Source organism: Phycodurus eques, chromosome 13 (assembly GCF_024500275.1).
Source record: "Phycodurus eques isolate BA_2022a chromosome 13, UOR_Pequ_1.1, whole genome shotgun sequence".
Taxonomy (NCBI): Eukaryota; Metazoa; Chordata; class Actinopteri; order Syngnathiformes; family Syngnathidae; genus Phycodurus; species Phycodurus eques.
In genome coordinates, this window is record NC_084537.1 from 1,354,010 (window position 1) to 1,373,027 (window position 19,018).

The 19,018-nt window shown below is 39.5% G+C and overlaps 1 protein-coding gene across 1 annotated transcript in view; it reads left to right on the forward strand.

Moving 5' to 3' along the window:
* The window catches only part of brinp2 (bone morphogenetic protein/retinoic acid inducible neural-specific 2), a 164,949-nt gene that overhangs the window by 74,914 nt on the left and 71,017 nt on the right, over window positions 1-19,018 (forward strand). Inside the window, exon 2 of the mRNA XM_061694147.1 lies at window positions 12,428-12,877. Coding sequence (XP_061550131.1) covers window positions 12,480-12,877 — 398 coding nt within the window. The 5' untranslated portion in view covers window positions 12,428-12,479. The remainder of the gene's footprint in view (window positions 1-12,427; window positions 12,878-19,018) is intronic.

A 19,018-nucleotide genomic window follows, 5' to 3' on the forward strand; every position in this document is an offset into this window, starting at 1 on the left:
CTTCAACGCTCTCTTTTTCTCTACCATCGCTGACATAGTTGTTTTCATTTTGCATCGGTAATGACGACCAGGAAAACACCTTTAATGACAGTTGTCTTTTTCCATTGAGCCAAAATACCCATGCAGCAAAAACAGCAAACACAAGCTGTTCTGGTTCAGGTTAAATACCGAGCAAATGTGTCATAGGTTACTTTTTATTTGTATTTTTTCTCCTCAATGTAAAGAAATGCTCATGCGGTGGCCCATTAAAACAATTATAAGAGCAATTCAGGCTTTTTAGTGGAAGGGTTCCAACTAAATCACTATGTTTCTGGAGCATTTCAACATGTCTTTCAAAGTGGCAGTTTTAAAAATGGTGGTGTTACTTTTATCGTCCTAAGCATGTGTGATGAGTGTTCACTTTTAGCTTATCGCTGGCATCGGACCAAAACCTTTTATTTCCAGATGTGGTATTTCGTGTTATTTTTTGCCAATTATTGACTTATCTTAAGTGTTGACAATTGCTTAAAATGTGAATGGCTCAAGAACATGCCGTTTTTTGGGGGGGTTTCCTGAAAAGTGATGCTTTTGGAGATACGAGGTTTCCGTCCAACGGCAGCGATAAGTTAGTCCATCAGAACACTGTCGTAATTTCCAGTGGTGCATCGCCCCCAGAAAGCTAAATATTTCAAAATATACAGTATCTATTTTTAGATGAGCAGGATACATATTTTATAGTTAATGTTAAGTAAAGTTGTTTCACTTGTATGGTTTGATTAGAGATGGATTTCCAATCTGTCAAAAACAAAATACTAATTGTACCGGCATTACCAGATAACTCGCAACTCTTTATTGCTCAGTGACTGTTTTTTTTTTGTCAATGTCTTTATGTCACAAAAGTTGTCGTACTGGAGCGGCTCCAACTACCGGAGACAAATTCCTTGTGTTTTTTGGACATACTTGGCAAATAAAGATGATTCTGATTCTGATCTGGAGAGCAAAAACCTTTACCAGTGCACTTCCCTGTTTGGTGTAAGGTGGTGTGTAAACACAATGTGGCACCATGGGAAAGGTGTTAAAAGTCCAAACCGAGTTGACGCTGAACATAACGGCACACCGCAGTGTTGACTGGACTTGCAATCTCCTCGTCTTTGAAAAATAAAAATGGATTTTCTTCAAAAAACATTTTTTGTTTGAGAGGAGTTGCTTCTTTTATGTGCCAACGTTTTTGCTGTGTTTTGTTGTTGTGTAAGTACTCGGCTTCTCATAGAGGGAAGTTGCTAATTAAGATTTTGGAGTGTCTCTTTAAGGAAACAGATGAGATGAGTGGGGATTACTTCATCCCAAGGGGCAACGTTCAGGAATATGAAGCAAATGAGCCAAACGTGTTAAAAACCGCCACTGAATTATTGTGTTGACTTAACAAAATCCTTATTCCAGAAATTCTACAACCTGAGTTGATTCAATTATATTGATTAAATTATATCGTTTATTATTACTTTATTAAGGTCAGAGGTGGGTAGAGTAACCACATTTGTTACTTTAGAATATGACTCAAGTAAAAGTAAAGTCATCCAAATATTTACTTGAGTAAGAAAGTACTCAAAGAAAGAAACTACCAAGGTAAAGAGTAACTTGTGAGTGACCTGAAATATATATATATATATATATATATATATATATATATATATATTAAAATCAGAGCATGAACATCAAATAAAATAAAATAATAATATATGGAGGTCGACACACACCTGCCACCATTTAAATTTTTAACTGCCCTAAAACCAACAACACATGCATGGTGCCCTCCAGAAACATTTGCTTTATTCACTGAAATGACTTCATCAAGAAGCTGTTTGCTGAGCAGACTTGTGGTGATGATTTTGTGTGTGTGTGTGGGACACCATAGGATAGGGCTAATGTTGACATATCCAGTGCCAAAACAACAATAGAAACATCTGCAACTTATTGCAAGGTGTAGCGAAGGCTACGTGTGCGGTCATGTAACTGCCTTGTGTCATTTGATTGGTGGACTTGAGTCAAACGTCACTGTGGTAACGCTGGATTGGCGCAAACGGGCGCCCTATGCGGAGGTCGAAGATGGAGTCTGAAAAATAGATGCGCACGCGCAAGAAGGGATAAATAAAAGTAGCGGACAGCATGTCGAGCATTGTAACGGAGTAAAAGTATCGATCCTTGTTCACATACATTTTCAAGTAAAAGTAAAAAGTACAGTGCATTTAAAGTACTCTGACAAGTACAGTTGAATGAAAAAGTTACTTGAGTAAAGGAGTAAATGTAGCGTGTTACTAACCACCTCTGATTAAGGTCATGTCAATTTCAAATAGCGTCACTGATGGTGGAGTGGTGCACTCGCCTGACTTCAGCAGCGTGGATTCAGTTCGCACTCAGCGACGGTGTGAATGTGAGTGCGAATGGTTGCCCGTGTCTATATGTGCCTTGCGACCGACTGGCGACCAGTTCAGGGTGTAGTCTGCCTTCAGCGCCCCGCGACCCTAACCAGGATAAGCGGTGTTGAAAATGGATGGATGGAAATTTCAAATAGATGCTCTATGACCCTGTGTGTAATTTGTAAAGATTTTCTTTGAAAACAATTTTACAGATTTTTGTTCCCTCTCTTTTCTTCTCACGCCGTTATGGAAAGACCGTCTGGTTTGTAGTACCGCTGGGATGCTTGCAAAGACACGAGACTGACACGTGTCAACATGCGTTGCCTGCTCGAGAGCTGAGACGATGGCCTTGCGATTGGCCTTGATTAAGCCGCACCACCGCAGGCAACACAGTTACAATAAGGAACATATTTCTGGAATGACAGGGTCATGGCCTCTCTGAGTGCAATACTCATTTGCCATTGAAATACTGAAATAGAACGAGAGTTGTCCCTGGTGACCAACTGGCATAACTTCCCGCAGAATTAAAAAAAATGGGACACCCCACCCACCTCTATTCTCCATTATGATGTGTTTTTTTTTTATTGTAATGTGTATCAGGACCTGCAATATTTCTCAGCCTTACCTCTTCTGATGTATGTGCACGTTATCAGAGGCAATAAAAACTGAGCACAGATAAGACCAAAGGGATAGCATTACATTTTACATTTCAGCTCAGAGCTGAAAAGAACTTTCAAATTGGGTTTTAGTCTCAGTCTGTATCATGCAGTAAATGGTACACAGTTTAATAAAAGAGTAAAATGCATAGTAGGTGTAGAAGTGATGCAAGAAAGAAATGGAGTAGGATGGCTGTGGGAAAACAATGAAAATATTAGCAATGATTTTGCTGTTTTCACTAAATAAGTGACAAAGGTTTAATTTCTTCATCTAGAGTCACAGCCAGACCTCATGACCTTCTTGTTACCACATTGAAGATGGAGAAATATTGGAAAAAAATATCCATCCATCCATTTTCTGTACCGCTTATTCCTCACGCGGGTCGCGGGGGTGCTGGAGCCTATCCGAGCTATCTTCAGGCGAGAGGCGAGGTACACCCTGAACTGGTCGCCAGCCAATCGCGGGGCACATACAAACGAACAACCATCCGCACTCACATTCACACCTACGGGCAATTTAGAGTCGTCAATTAACCTAGCATGCATGTTTTTGGGATTTGGGAAGAAACCGGCGTGCCCAGACAAAACCCACGCAGGCACGGACAGATTCGAACCCGGGTCCTCAGAACTGTGAGGCGGATGTGCTAACTAGTCACCCACCGTGCCGCCGGAAAAGTATATCACCCAAAAAATAAAAATAGTATGTAGGCGGTATTGCCAGTCTGAATAATACTATACTTTAAACATAATGTTGCTGTCTAAACCTGGATCTTGACTTGAGTGCTGGAACATTGTCAGACAATATTCCACAGTTGTATAACCCCTCATCAAGTCGCAAGAGCAATAGTGATCTGCAAAAATCTGTCTTTTTCAAAGTCCACTACTTTTGAACGAATAATTCATCAATAATTTCATGATGTATGTGTTGAAATTTGATAGCTGTTTGATATTGTCATAAGTCCCCTGTAACACATAAACTAAAACATTAAAAAAAAAAAAAAAAAAAAAATCAGTGTTGGGGAGTAACAGATTACATGAACGATATTACCTAAGTCTACCGATTTGTGATCGGCTCGCTCTCGTCGCGTGGCATTCAGCCGCCCTATTCGATCGGCTTCATAATGTTACGCCGCTCAGCGGTCAGCTGAAATTTTGCAACAATGCCGCCGGTCATAGGTTTGGAAAGACAGTAAATACAAACATGTCAGTTTAGTGCAAAGAGGGTTTGCTGCCAGTGAAGGTGCTGCCGACGGTGAAACAGTCGATGTCAAATCCGAGCACACATTTTACGGGTACATAGCCTACTAGGCTAGCGATAACTGCTAGCACGCGCAATAAAATGTGGTAGAAGTGCCAATGTTCTGTGTGTCTTTTGATGCCTAGAAGGTGGAAGGATGATGACAAAGTCAGTTGTAGTGTCGTATCATTTATGATGCTGTCAAACATGACATCCTTTTCCCTTAAATATAACCTCGAAGCGCCACTTCCAAAAGAACATTGACTATTGAACAGTTCCATCTGTATTATTTTTCATTTGCTAATGGAATATTAATGTCATCATTTATCTAGGTTTGTATATGATAATAGCCACCTGACTGATGTAGAGTGCTTGGAAATCTGTTAGCTTTGTGTTGTTCTGTTACAGCGAAAGTGCCTTAATTTGAGTTGCATCGACTGTTGCAAGTCGTGTGAAAGTTTATAGATATTGTGAATGCAGAGAAAAGAGTTCCAGTAAGTGTACTGTGCAGCTGAAGTTCAATCGTGTGTCGTCTGTTATTATATTGTCTTTGTGTCGCCTTAAGCACTGCTGAAAGATTTTAACGCTATCAGGTCATAAAATATGAAAATGCGTAACAGTTGAGACAAGACCATTTGTTGAAAATGAAGAAGAAAAATAATCAAAATGTAATCAAATGTATTTAGTTATATTACTTTGAGCAAGTCATTGAAATAGTTACATTAGTATAACATTTTTAACAGTGTAACTTGTAATTGTAACCAATTCCATTTTCAAAGTAATCTGCCCAACACTGGAAATAAGTGTAGCTGAGCAGCTGCGTGGGCGAGTGCTGGCTGAGCATGAGCTTGACAGTTTTAGAGCAAACTCATCACCATTCTGTTGTTTCTTTGTGTCTTCTCTAAAGAGGGATGGAATTCCTTTGCTTTTTTTTATTAGTCTGCAATTGACACTAAATGATGAAACTAAATGCAGTCCACCTCCGTGCTTTTAATAGAATAGTCATTGGAGTGCATTAAGGTAGTCATTTTTTCTAAAGGCAATTGATGTACGGTATATGTTGCTACGGAGCCCCTACAGGGACATGGGGGAAAAAAAGAAAACTTTTATCTCATTCTAACGGGAAACTTTCTCATTCGAACAAAAAACTTTCTCGTTCGAATGGGAAATGAGAGAACCTTCTTACCTATCATGTAATTGTAACTTTTTCCACATTTTGTTATGGTACAGCTTTATTCCAAAATGCACGGTGCCGTGGAAGTGCAAAACAATATAACAAATTATGAAACACTTTTCCATTTCAGAAAACAAATTCACAATAGCAGAAATGCTTGGAAAGAGTGGTCAAAAAACGTAACATCACAAAAACATTAAATGAGAGCCATTCAAAATCAACACGATACATTGGTATCAATGTTGAGTGGACCCAGGTGGACTCCGGCTTCAGACGACTTTTACACAGACCCAGAATGATTATTGATTGATTTGAGGAACGCTTGTAATTGAATCATTGCAGTTTATGGCCGTCATTTCTGGTCATTAGTGTAGTAAGTGAAGGCACACAGGAAGTACACTGACCAATTGCATGCATTGTAGCTCCTCCTTTGTGGCACAACTCAGCCAGAAAATGTCGTCATTCATCCTGTCACCTCCAATAGCAAGTGAATGGGGGGCGGAACTACGTGCTCAAAGGGCAGTCCTTGCAGTAAAGTGAGATATTTGTTATAAACATCGTAAGGCTGTCTGGATTTGTGGCAGTTTTTCTCAAAGGTTGCTTAGTTCTAAAAGTTGTGGGAGGAAGTTAACATTTTGAATGTTCGTATTTTTCAACTGTGAACTGCAATGCTATGTAACCCATAGAGCACAACAAGGCTCAGGATTGCCAAAAATATCAAGCAGCTCAAACTGCTGCTGATGAAATGCTCAGCCGTCATAAATATTTACTGTATTTAGGTTATTTTTCCACTTTGAGACAGTGTTGCTCAAAACACATTGTTTTTTAACACTTCTTGTACTTTTCTTTGTTTCTTTTTAACTTCTTTCTGTCCTCCAGTGGAAAAAAATAATAGTTGTTGTAATACTATTGAATCGTATCTTCATTATTTGACAGTAGGTGGGTGATCGCTAACTATTTGGGCTATATTACAATGTATGCTATGCATTACATTATATTGTATTCTTCAGGCGTTTTGCCGTACAATTTCTTCATCAGTATCCGACAACATCATCATCCTAGCTGCTGTGTTGCTGAATCATCACACAATAATATATTGGTATAAGCATCTTTAATACTGTACATCCCTTGCAGAAACTCAACATTGCCTTGGGTGAGCTAATCGAGTAGTGCTGTGCTTGTAATTTGAGCTTCGTATCCCCTTTGGCCTTTTCAATTACCAGAATTTGCTTTCTGGCGAAATATCAACGTATTCCCTCGTGATTGAGATCGGGCCTATTTGTACAAGTACTTGTAGCGAGCAAGTAATAAAGATGCTGTTGCTGTATCCAGGCAGGGACTGAAGATTGTTTTACTCAGTGCTGAGCAGCTTTCTTTTTAATTGTCTGACGAACGGACGCCAAAGGTACAGTAGGTGAGAGGGAGTTCAGTGACGGAAGGAAGAAACTTAGTATCACGATGAGTAGTCCTGTCGCCATCATTTTTTAAAAATGATATATTTTCCCCAAGACTATCACGATAAGCGATAATTCTGTTTTTTAATGCTTCTGAAATCATGAAAAACAAAGCCCGCCTATATTATTTAGAATTATTTATTTTATTGTATTTTGTTTGCAAAGAAAATCATTGTTATTATTATTCTTATTATTATTACTGTTATTGTTATTATAATTTCATTTCGTGTTTCTCTGTTAAAAAGTTTTTCTTTACTCTGTGATATGGGTCTGGGTCTGAAATAAAGAATAAAGACCTGCAAGTGAGTAATTTGTGAAGGCGGTTTACCGAAACTTTAAACAATTGTTGTTGCTTATGGATGGCTTGTCACTCCCTGAATTGTTTCTTGCATCATGATGTATTCAATGAGATATACTATGATATATGTACTGTATTTGTGGTTGCCTTGATTGGTGCATTGCAATTACACAGAACACTTAACAATGGCAAAATCCTGGGTTGTGTATCTGGCAACAATAGTTTTAATTGTTGTAACGGTAATTGTATTACTGCCCTTCAAGTTGAAACTCAGTCACGTCCTAATTATACATCATTTGGGCTTATTTGTTTTTTGTTTTGTTTTTATTATGCTATATGAATGGTACTCTGGCACGCTGGTGAAAGTCAAGCATTGCCGTCAACAGTAAATCAATTGAAAACACTTCCAGGGGAGTAACACTGTTACATTATATTGGCCATTATTCCTAGACTGTCCAAACTACATGATGATGTATTGGTACTGATGATTAAGATTTAGAATTAACTTCAGGGATAATTATTAGTGTTAGTAGTCACATTGATAAGAATTTACTACTATTTATAACAACAACATTATTTTTCCGGTGAAAGTGTATCAACAAACACCACAGACTGCAGAGAATGAAGACGACTGATGATGATGATGATGATGGAATGTTGGCTTACCCAACGACCTGGTTGACGAGCAATTCTGTTTGCAAACAACATTTTCAAAGAGCATTCTTGGCGTGGCTGTGGGATGCTCAGTTTAGGTTTTTCTTGCAGCGTGTAAACATCATTGGCTCCATACCTCACACATTGCAGGTATCTTTGTTTTTTTTTTGCTCTAAATTAGCTGTCAGAACGGCTCCAAGGAAAGTTAAAACTGCTCATGACAGTATTATTCAAAGACATGGCCGCTTTGAAGCACCTCAACCTCGGGTTTGAGCCTGCCGACGACACAGAGAAAAACATGGAAGATAGGGGAGGGGGGCGTTGTTAACTGCAGGTTTTTGCTTTGAGTTTTGATATTGACTGATGAAAGAGGACAGCCTTGAATAACTATGTATTCAATCAAATTCACATACTAATTAACAAAACAGATCCCTTGCTCACAGGTTATCTGCAAGTAGCAGGTTTTGGATGTGAGTGCAGTTGGTTAGATAACACTCTGCCTCCCAGTTGCGCATGCTACTGACAGGTTGTTATTTATTATCAGCAGTAAAGATGTTTACAGAGGTACTGTATTGATGGGCCTTAATTGACCATGTGGCTGTTTGTTTGTCCGACTGGAGAGCGGCCAAAAACCGCGGCAATAAGGCTGCAACGCACACGCGTCCAATATGTACTCACACGCACAGAGCAAACAGTTTCCAGCCACGGCCCATCTGTGTAGTGCACGTCCCCGGCCGCATAATGCCGCACATTGGAATAACTAGTTTGCTGATTCATAATGGCCAGTTATGCATTTTTTTGTAGCTCTATTTCCTGTTTCTGTTCGGGATTCTGCCACTTCCGAGTTTAAAAGCAGATTCGATCTTTGTATTGGATGAAAACTTGATGTTGGCTTCTAATTTGTTCTTTTACAAACATATTTACCTAAGTGGCTACTAATGTATATTTTTGCTGTTCACGCATTTCTTAAAACTCTAACAAACAAACCCAATTTGCAGCTTTCTCAGTGCATTGGCTTTTCCTTGCCTTGAGCTGCTATGAATCTGTTCCTTTGCCGTCAGTGCTCTGTATTTGTTCCTTAGCTTTCCAATCCCTCCTTCGTCCTACAGTATTTTTCGCACTTTGCAGTGGGCTTGAATTGCATTACGATAGATGAGTAGATCAGCTGGTTGCCATAGCCCCGCTGCATGCTGCTGACTCGTTTTCATACAAAGAGGTGAGAGGCAAGCTGCTGGGGCTGGCTTTTATTGCAGAAAGACCTCTCCCTGTTCTGGTTGTTTGGCAAGGGCCCAGCCAGGTGCCGTGCCGCACACATGCGCAGCAATGTGTGCGTATGGTTCAATAGAGAGAGCCCCAGTTGTGTAAAATCCAACAGTGAGTCGTGGTTGCGTGAATCTCAGTGCGCAGTGGGTGAACTCGGGCAGTACGTGCTTTCAATTGCACAAAAATGAACGTATCTTTGTCAGGCCTAACGATCACTCTCCTGAACAGTTGGAATTTCTCAAATGAGTCAGGAGGTTAAACTGCATTCCCATCAGCTTTTGGCATCTGCAAGTCAGTGGGAAGGTGGTGGAAAATATGTTGGGGCATAGCATCTCATTACATTTCATTCCTCTCATTGTACAAGCACAGTTTCAAACCTTGTTGAATTTCATTGAAGCAAAATGGGGTGGAAAAAAAAAAAAACATCCAATAAACATGAGCCCTGCATCCCTCTTGACTCTGCTGTCATATATGAGACGGTGGTGGTTAATTTTGCTGTTCTGTTTCAACCGATGCTCTCACCAATGTGAATTTGAGATGCTCATGCCTTTTACAGCTTAGATCCTAGCAGGAAAGAAGGGTAAATACATGAGGGGTGTGTGAATAATGCAAGGGTGAACACTAAATGTCAGAGCTAAAAATTCCTCCTATTGTCTCCCTGCGATTCGCTGCATATTTGATGTATTTTAATAATTAGTGGCAGAGTCTCAGGAGAGGAGAAGAGGAGAATTAGGCTTGGCAGTTATGTGTTTCACTTATTTCTACAACAATTTAATAAACCTAATTTGAAAGGCAAATCTTGCTAATATGTAGAGGTGAACATATGAATTGTCACTGCAGGTGCGAGGGGCTCAGCGTGCACAAGTCATCATAAAAGGACAAAAGACAGCAGGGACAACAACAAAAACAGGTTCAATTTAGCACTGCAACTTTTTTAAGGCAGGAATCCAAAAATTGAAAAACTAAAAAAAGGCATTAGCAGGGAAAGGGAGCAACAAAAAGAGACTGAGCGGAGGAGAGTCAAGTGAGTGATGAGTGAAAGTTGCACAAAAAAAAGCTGGTGAAGATTGTGGAAATGACTGAAAAAGATTCAAAAGAAAACACTAAATATATCTCCTTTCATTTTCTACTCTGGCCCTCCTCTCCTTTACCTCTTAGCAACTTAGCAAGGTTATGATTTATTCAAACCCATATAATAAAAATACAGGCGAGGGTGGTGTTGACTTCAGCCATGTTATACTCGATACACACAAACACACACACACACACACAGTATATAAAACCAGCACTTCTTCCACTTGCATTCAAAGCCACAATGTTAGAAATGTCTGTAAATTCTATAGTTATTTACCACATAGCATAAAGTAAAACACTGTAAAGTGAAATGAATGGCGTTTCCACTGCATCATGGAATTTGGTTTAATGTCACTAACGAGAAACAGAGTTACTATATTTCTTTAAATTGCTGTTAATTACTGTATTAAACAAAAATCTTTGGCGCTAAAATACAGTAACATATGAGATATCAGATTGAAATTTCACTGGAGCAGGATTTAATGGAGTCTCGGGCTAACTCCGTCCGCAGTCTCTGACTGGCCCTCGCAGTGTTCATCAAGCCAAATGAAAATGTAAAATACGCAGTGCTTTATGATATGATTTTTTTTTTTTTGAAGCGATGCTCTTGTTTTGATGTGCACGCATGTGGACAGTACAAGCAAGGCAGCGAGCATGCAATACAACTTATGTCTGCAGTGTTGCCAACTAAGCGACATCTTTGCAAGATCTATCTATCTATCTATCTATCTATCTATCTATCTATCTATCTATCTATCTATCTATCTATCTATCTATCTATCTATCTATCTATCTATCTATCGTCAGCTTCGGGCTATGATATATGACCTGAATATGTGCATGGTGAAGACGAACGATTAGGATTTCCCAGCATGCACAAAGAAGGCTAGTTCGTATGAGAGTGATTTCGGGTCATGCCATATTCTTTGATTATGTTTGAACTTTTATTGTTTTTCAGATATCCGGTGGACATTTTAGCACTGCTGTATAAAGGTTTACAACATGTTTAGGAGGGCTGCGCGATATTTGGGTTTTGTGCACACATGATGACAAAAAAAGCCCCAAACACTTAAAGTGTTTGGGCACGTTAAGAGATTGTGGCCATAATTTCATTTCCCCCCAATCCTCCATGTACGCTATGCTTTTTTTTACTTGTGGGCCATTCACAAATCATTCCCATTATCTTGTTTGCACTGTTAGCCTGTTAGTTTCATCAATGCATTCATTTACCATGTGGCTTCTCGAATTCCCATACTTATGGGCAATCTGTGAGTGTGGCAAGCACAAATTTAAACAAAACACCTTGAGTATTATTTTTTTTTTTTTCACCTCTATGTATGCAACTGTTCACCAGAAATTAATTCACTAATTTGTTTGCAAGCTAAACGGGGAATACTTAAAATCCCATTTCATTTGAAGTATCCTCTCTGCTACTTTGCATATCCTGTCTGATATGCTCATTTGTCTCTGAGGACTTCATCCCGCACATCACTACTTTTACACTAACAGCAAACCTCCACTTTCTGAAGGCCAACAGTCACCAATTATAACAGAATTGTGTGGGGGTGTGCTTTTTTTTTTATACTAACAAAAAAAGTGCATGAAGTTTGGTATGCAATCCTGATCCAAATTCTTGGTTTCCCCTCTCTATGCCATTTTTATGCGCTAGCACCTCAGATCTTTTTCGAGGCGGGTGGTAGCATTAATATTGAACGACACAATGCTACCACTCTGGTCATGTGTGGTGGTGGTTTTTATCATCTTGCGTAAGAAGATGCATTACTCCAGTCATTTGCCAAATTGCTACCATAAATCATGAGTTGTACTTCTTAAAATGCACCCAAACCCAAACCTTGTATTTACAAGTCATGAATGGTCACAGACAACCTAAATGTATCCCACTTGGCCTCCGGTTGTTTGCTATTGTATATAGTATCTACAGTTGTGGCAAAATCTTTAGCATTGACTCAAATGCTATACTTCATGAACTTTTCTTGAAAAGTAGTTGTTGAGACCTCCGGCACTGCTACGAACAGAATTTGATCATGATCCAGTGTGTGTTATGAGGACCGAATATACAATAACAGTGATGTGTCACAATTCTGAACAGTATTGCAGTGTTATTATGATATATGCATGTACTGTATGTATATATGTGTATATATATATATATATATATATATATATTTGAGCTCATTTCAATTTTGTTTTTTTATTGTTTCAGGCCAGTGGGAGGTGACTGTCAGAAGAAATGCCGGTCCTCCACCACCGGGACCATGTCAACTCATTGGCCTATGAGAAAAGAGGAGTGCTCCCATGGATCTGCCTTTCCCGCTAGATGGTCGGCATCCTCCTTGATGCTTCTATGGTTGTCGTGGGTGTTCTTGTGGGTGCTGTGGCCCATCCGAGCTGAACAAGCGGCCAGCGGGGGGCACGCGGGCAAAGCGCTCCATGGTTCGCTGTCGTCCCCCTCGGCATCTTCCTCCTCCTCCTCGTCCTCCTCCTCTTCCTCCTCCCCCTCCAGTTCCTCTGCATGGGGCTTCAGCACAAGGCAGAGTGGAGGGCAGCTGGACTGGCTGCTGTCAGAAAAGGGACCTTTCCACCGCTGCCCTGAGTACACTGAGTTCAAAGAGAGGTTCCAGCAGGGATTTTCTACCAGATACAAAATTTACAGGTAAGACATATTTTGATGGGATTTCATGTGGAGAAGAGCCGCAGAAGGGTTTATATATGAAACAGGTCAAAGAGGAAATCAAATCACATCTCTCTTTTCAGTGTTTCAAGTAAGCTGCCTCACATATTGCTTCCCAAGGTTTTTACATTTCTGAATTGTGTAGTCAGGCTGCTCACATCTCATACGGTCTATAAGGGTGACTAAAATGTTCACACTCCCTTATATGAAAGATGGTATATATACATATATAAAAAAAATACTTTGCTCCAAACATTTAGGATATATTACGATATAATAATAATAAAAAAAACCTTAAATATTTGTTTCATTTTAACCCTGTTTAAGTATCAACATTGAACAATTGTACCTTGGATAAGCTTCACTATAGGCTTTTTCTGCTATATTCCCTTACCATGGCAACCCAGATTGCCCACTTTAGTGTTTCAGTCTGCATTGTTAAGACTTCAGTGTTTGTGCAAGCTTTAACATACACGCACAATATTATCAGACAAGTTACTGTTCTTATTATTGTTTAAGCTTCTTAAGTATCTTACCAAGTATTAAAAGCTACAACAGCACTAATTACGAAGCTTTACCTGTTCAGCTGACAGATGCCGCTGAACACAGTGAGTAAATTAAAGACTGGAGCTAAAATAATGTGATTCGAATCGATTCATTCAAATACTTCTTATCACATATTTCCCAAGTTAAATGTGCAAAATGACATCTCAACTGCAAAATTCAATATAAAAGCGTAGTTATTCACAAGAGTTGAAACAGGCCCTTCTGTGTGGCTCAACAAAATGCTGGTGCAGGGAAGGGAAGGGACCTCTAGAATTTTACAAAGATAATTTTACCTCAGTCTTGAAAATTGTCGCATTTATTTATGCCTTGGGAGACGTCGACTTCCATTACAGCTATTTTAACGTGTACTCTCTCTCTCTCTCCTCTCTGTGTTTTATGTGGGAGCTTTGTGAGAATAGTTAAATCTCCGTCATTTATTTTAACAGATTTAAAGCTTGAATTTCAGGGGAACTAAAATTCAAGCGTATGCTTGCCTGATTTTTAGGTTACTTGGTCAGTGGGAGATTATAAATGTATTCAACCACCCATTCGTTTTTGGAACCACTTGTCGGATCACGAGTGAGCTGGAGCACAGGTACTTATTGACTAGCCGCCAGTGAGTCGCAGAGCCCATACGCACTAACAACTATTTACACTCACACCACACCAATGGGCAATTTAAAGTCTTCAATTAACCGACTACAGATGTTGGAATGCGTTAGGAAGCCAGACTATGGGGAGAACATGCAAATTCCACACAGGAAAGCCTGAGGCGAGATTCAAAACCAGCCATAATTATAAATGTATCATATGAAATGTCTCAAACCTGCGCTGTTTTACAAACAAGGACTTCCAGCGCTTTGTCATCACGGTGTGCGGTTCCTCATCATTTCTCTGCGTCTTCAACCTGTCTTAACAGGAAATTACATTAAAGCACTACTTCATGATGATGTGAAAGTGTAGCATGAAGCCATGCTGTGACACGTTGGACACATGTTCTCTGTATCACTGCAGGACGTTGGGAGTGAATATTTAGTAGATTGCAATGGCAAACTAGCTGATGTTTAGAGAAGAATGAGATTTTTTTCCCCTCATGAGTTGTTAAAGTAGGCGGGCATGTTCACGCCTACGGGCAATTTAGAGTTGTCAATTAACCTAGGGAAAACCACGGGGCACGGGGAGAACATGCAAACTCCACACAGGCGGGTCCTCAGAACTGTGAACATTCACCCTCTCATCTAAAGTTCAGCTTATGGTCAGGACATTATAGAGCCCCTGCTGCTCTCACCTTATGGCACTGGGTAACAGTATATTGTTGTCGGGAAATTATTAGCCAGAAACAACAAAAAATGAAAAATTGCCCCATTGATATTTCTTCATCTGGGTGTTTCTGTATGGTCCAATTCATTTTTTGCATCATATATTCTTTGTTCAACCATCTCCCCCTATCTTGAGCCAAGGATTATTAATAGCATACTGGCCAATCGTTCAGTAAAATGTGTTTTAAAAGTGCCAACAAGAATAACAGTTTAAAAAGAGGCAAATAAGTTGGGGGGAGGTAATGTTTTATCCTTGAGAGTGAAAGAAGAAGAAATAAGTGTCTGTGCTGCTTGTGTGAGAGAGGAAGGCAAGCAAACCATACAAGATAAGACCAGATGGTGGCCACGTGCTGACAACGTGTTAGTCAACACATTGTGTTGCTTGGCTGTATGCTTAATATTTTGCACTGAGTCAACTGGAAAAATGAAATGTCAAATGTGTCAAGAGTTTTTTTTGAAGGAGACCTGGCTGCAACCGCATACACCTTTTGGTAAAAGTAGACTTGTGCATGAAATGGTGGAGGGCATCCTCAAAGTTTTATTACAGAAGTAAAAGCAGGGCTCTCGACTAACTGAAACAATTGGGCACACCAGAACATGATTTGGTCACTGCAAAGTCAAACCGGAGGGGGGGATGGTGGTGGTGGTGGGGGCTCTCATTTAGCATTAGCATTTTTACTGACACATTTTTTTAAATGGCTATCGGCAAAATAAGAAAATGTATAATTAAAAAAATCCATTATTTTCCATTTCAATCTTCCACTTGGTGCTACCTCACCTTTGTTATAACTTATTAAATTTGTGTCACCAATAATTCTGCAATGGTTTATTTGGGAAGTCACACATTTCTTAATTGGGATTGGTTCATTAGCTCTTCCATAACCCTGGTAGGATACACAAACAAAGATACTGGGTAGAGGTAATAAAAACAAAATCATCCTCAAATGTTCTTTCAAGAAGGTTAGGTAATCCATTGGTGTTAAGTCAGTCATCCTTTTGTTTTGATTACCTTGTTTTTTAGTGCACAGCTTTTTTATTCTATTTTTGTAACCACGAAGTTGGCACTGCGATGTGCATCATCAGTCAACACATCATAAGTTGCTATGGTGACTGCTTGAGCCAATGACGAATGGAAGCTCATATAAACATAAATAGGAGATTCAGAGTCCAGCTGAACATTTTAAATCAAAAGGACAACATCCAGTAAGAAATGCACACTCTAGGTCAGGGGGAGTCAAATACAAATACCAAAAGGCCACAAATACATTTTTCAATGAGTCCATTGAAGATCAATTAATCGTCCATTTGTCTTTCTCACCACATGCAATAATACTGTAAGTGTATGTGCAAACAATTTAATCCCTCAATATGAATTATTCAAACACACAGTCTATTAAAACTTTTCTGACCTGTGATATGACCATACCTCTCCGCACATCAATAAGTAATTTGTCTTTTGCAGAAAGAGTTATGTCGTACAAGTCCAGGCCTTTCCAAAAAAATGCACGCTGCAAAAGCATTATGCAACAACAATCAAAACAAGAACACAAAAGTGTTTTTATTTTTTGTATTGGACCCTCTAACTATTTAATACTCGTTTCTATATATATAATAAGAAATGCATATGGAAATGTGAAATTAAGAGGAAGCATTCTCATTAAAAAATAGCTTTTTTTATTATTTAAAAAAAACAAAACAAAAACAGGAATACCGTAGGTGCCCTCCAGTTGAATGATTGAACTTGTTTGCGACTTGGAAGTTAGATGCAAGGATCACATTAAAAAACACCTAAAATAGCTTTTAAATTTGCATGCAACTAAGACATATCAGCCTCCTGTCACACAAACACAGTTTCAAACAGCTTGGCCACAGCACAGCTCTCAGAATAGCTATGAGGTAAAGTAAGGCATCCTTAATCTATCCAGTACAAGTAATACAGTGAGGCAGGTTGGAGAGCATAACATAGCAACCAGTCATTTGATATGTTAGAATGTGCATAATGGCGGCACGGTAGCCGACTGGTTAGCACATCCGCCTCACAGTTCTGAGGACCCGGGTTCAAATCTGTGTGGAGTTCAAATCTGTGTCCCCGTGCCTGCGTGGCTTTTCTCCGGGTACGCCGGTTTCCTCCCACATCCCAAAAACATGCACGGCAGCTTCATTGAAGACTCAAAATTGTCCGTAGGTGTGAATGCGAGTGCGAATGCGAATGGTTGTTTGTTTATATGTGCCCTGCGATTGGCTGGCAACCAGTTGAGGGTGGAGCCCGCCTCTCGCCCAAAGATATCTGGGATAGGCTCCAGCGTACCCGCGACCCTAGTCAGGATTGGGGTGTAGAAAATAAATAACCTGCCAACGACACGACAGTTACACTTGAGGAACGTAAGACTTATACACTGCAATGGAAAAAAATAATATGCTGACTGAAGTATCCATGCATTTGTTATGAATTGTAGACTTCTTTTTTTCAATTCAATCTTATTTATTAAAAACAAACGCTGACTGGGATAGTGAAATGCCGGATTATTTACAAATCCCAAGCAAATGATGAGAATGGACATGTCTGTGGAAAAACAGATGTCTCACCCCATTCTCAGAAAGCAGACAATGCTTTTTTTTTTAACTTTTTAATCATGATTTTTCCAAATGATATTGCCTTTGACTCTTTTATATTCATTGTTGGCCTGATGCTTAAATAGTGTTTTGAAGCAGATACATTTGTTGCATTTTAGGCCTTAACTCAAAAATGGTGTCTTTTTCAATTTGCTGCAGTCATGTCAACGCACTGCACATTGCCATGTATTGTCTTTGTTATATCTAGCAGTGTCTCCAGATGACTGCAGTTCAATTGAGGTGTTGGGTCACTGTCTACAACAGATAAATAAATCTTATAATTGCACACTCACTCCACAGTCACACTCTGGTAGTGGTAAACTACGTGTGTCGCTTCAGCAGTCTGGCGGAAGCGTGGCTGGCATTCTGCGCTTGCGGCCCTCCGACCGCCACCAAACATCCAACCACATTCATTCATAGGCAATGTGGGTTGAGTGTCTTGCCTTAGGGACATGAGGACAAGCGCTCGGGCGGGGATAGGCACCGGCGACTCTCCGGTTGCAGAGCGTACACTTACCCTCCGTGCCACATGCTACCCTCTGCCTTCAGTCACCGTGATGTCATTGCCCATGCTCGAGATATGTGACCTGTACTGCTCGAACAACACTTATACGAATGAACACAAAAGCGATAAATGCTTTAAGGCACCTAAATTACAGGGATGAACGTATTTTCCCTAACAATGGGGAAATGGACCTTGGGGAATGAATGAATGTTTAGTTTTGGTCAAAAGGAGGGGGGAAAAAATATACATCATACAACATATCCAACCCGATCACAAAATTCCACAAAAAATAGGAGTAAGCAGCAGCACAATGTTTATTATTGCCTATCCTTGACAGTTCTAAAAATAAATCAATACCCCAACTTTTGCAGCCAAAAGAACAAAATCGATTTTAATACGACAAACAAGGATTTACTCTGATTTATAACCCTGAATTATTTTACTTTTTAAATCTGTCTTTAAGAGCGAAATAATTTCAGCTCATTACTAAGGCTATTCCATAATGTGACGCTCAACAAAGAAACACATCCAAATGTTATATTTGTTCTCACTTTGCATGTTTTAAAAATCCATAACCCCCTTAAATTATGTTTTCCTTCTCTTAATTCATAAAAATGTATTGAATACAATCTAAAAGGCTTTTACTCTTGACACTGAAAAATATTTCTGTCAAAAAATCAACAGATTTGGCTTATTTACTTTGAATATATTTTATATGTAGCTTCCAACAAAGTTCATAATCTATCATCACACCCAACAATTTTGTTTCATATACTCTTTTGACTTCAGACCCATTTAATTTTAAAAGAATTTCACTATTTCCTGTTCAAGGACCAAACACCATGAATTTAATTTTGCTTTCATTTAGTGACAACTTATTTCCATCAAACCATTAACAATATCAATTCACTCTCCATAAATATCAGTAGGCCCTTAATATCCTCCCCTGAACAAAGTCAATTAGTCTCATCTGTGAACATAACACATTTCAAAATAGTCAATACTGTAAAAATATCCATCCATCCATTCAAAGTATTCTCCCCACCGACTCACAACGTCCCAAGGTGGGTTCAGCACAGTGCTCCATCCCCACTATACACAGTGTTGATGGTGCACTGCTTCCCCCTCCTGAGACGCCGG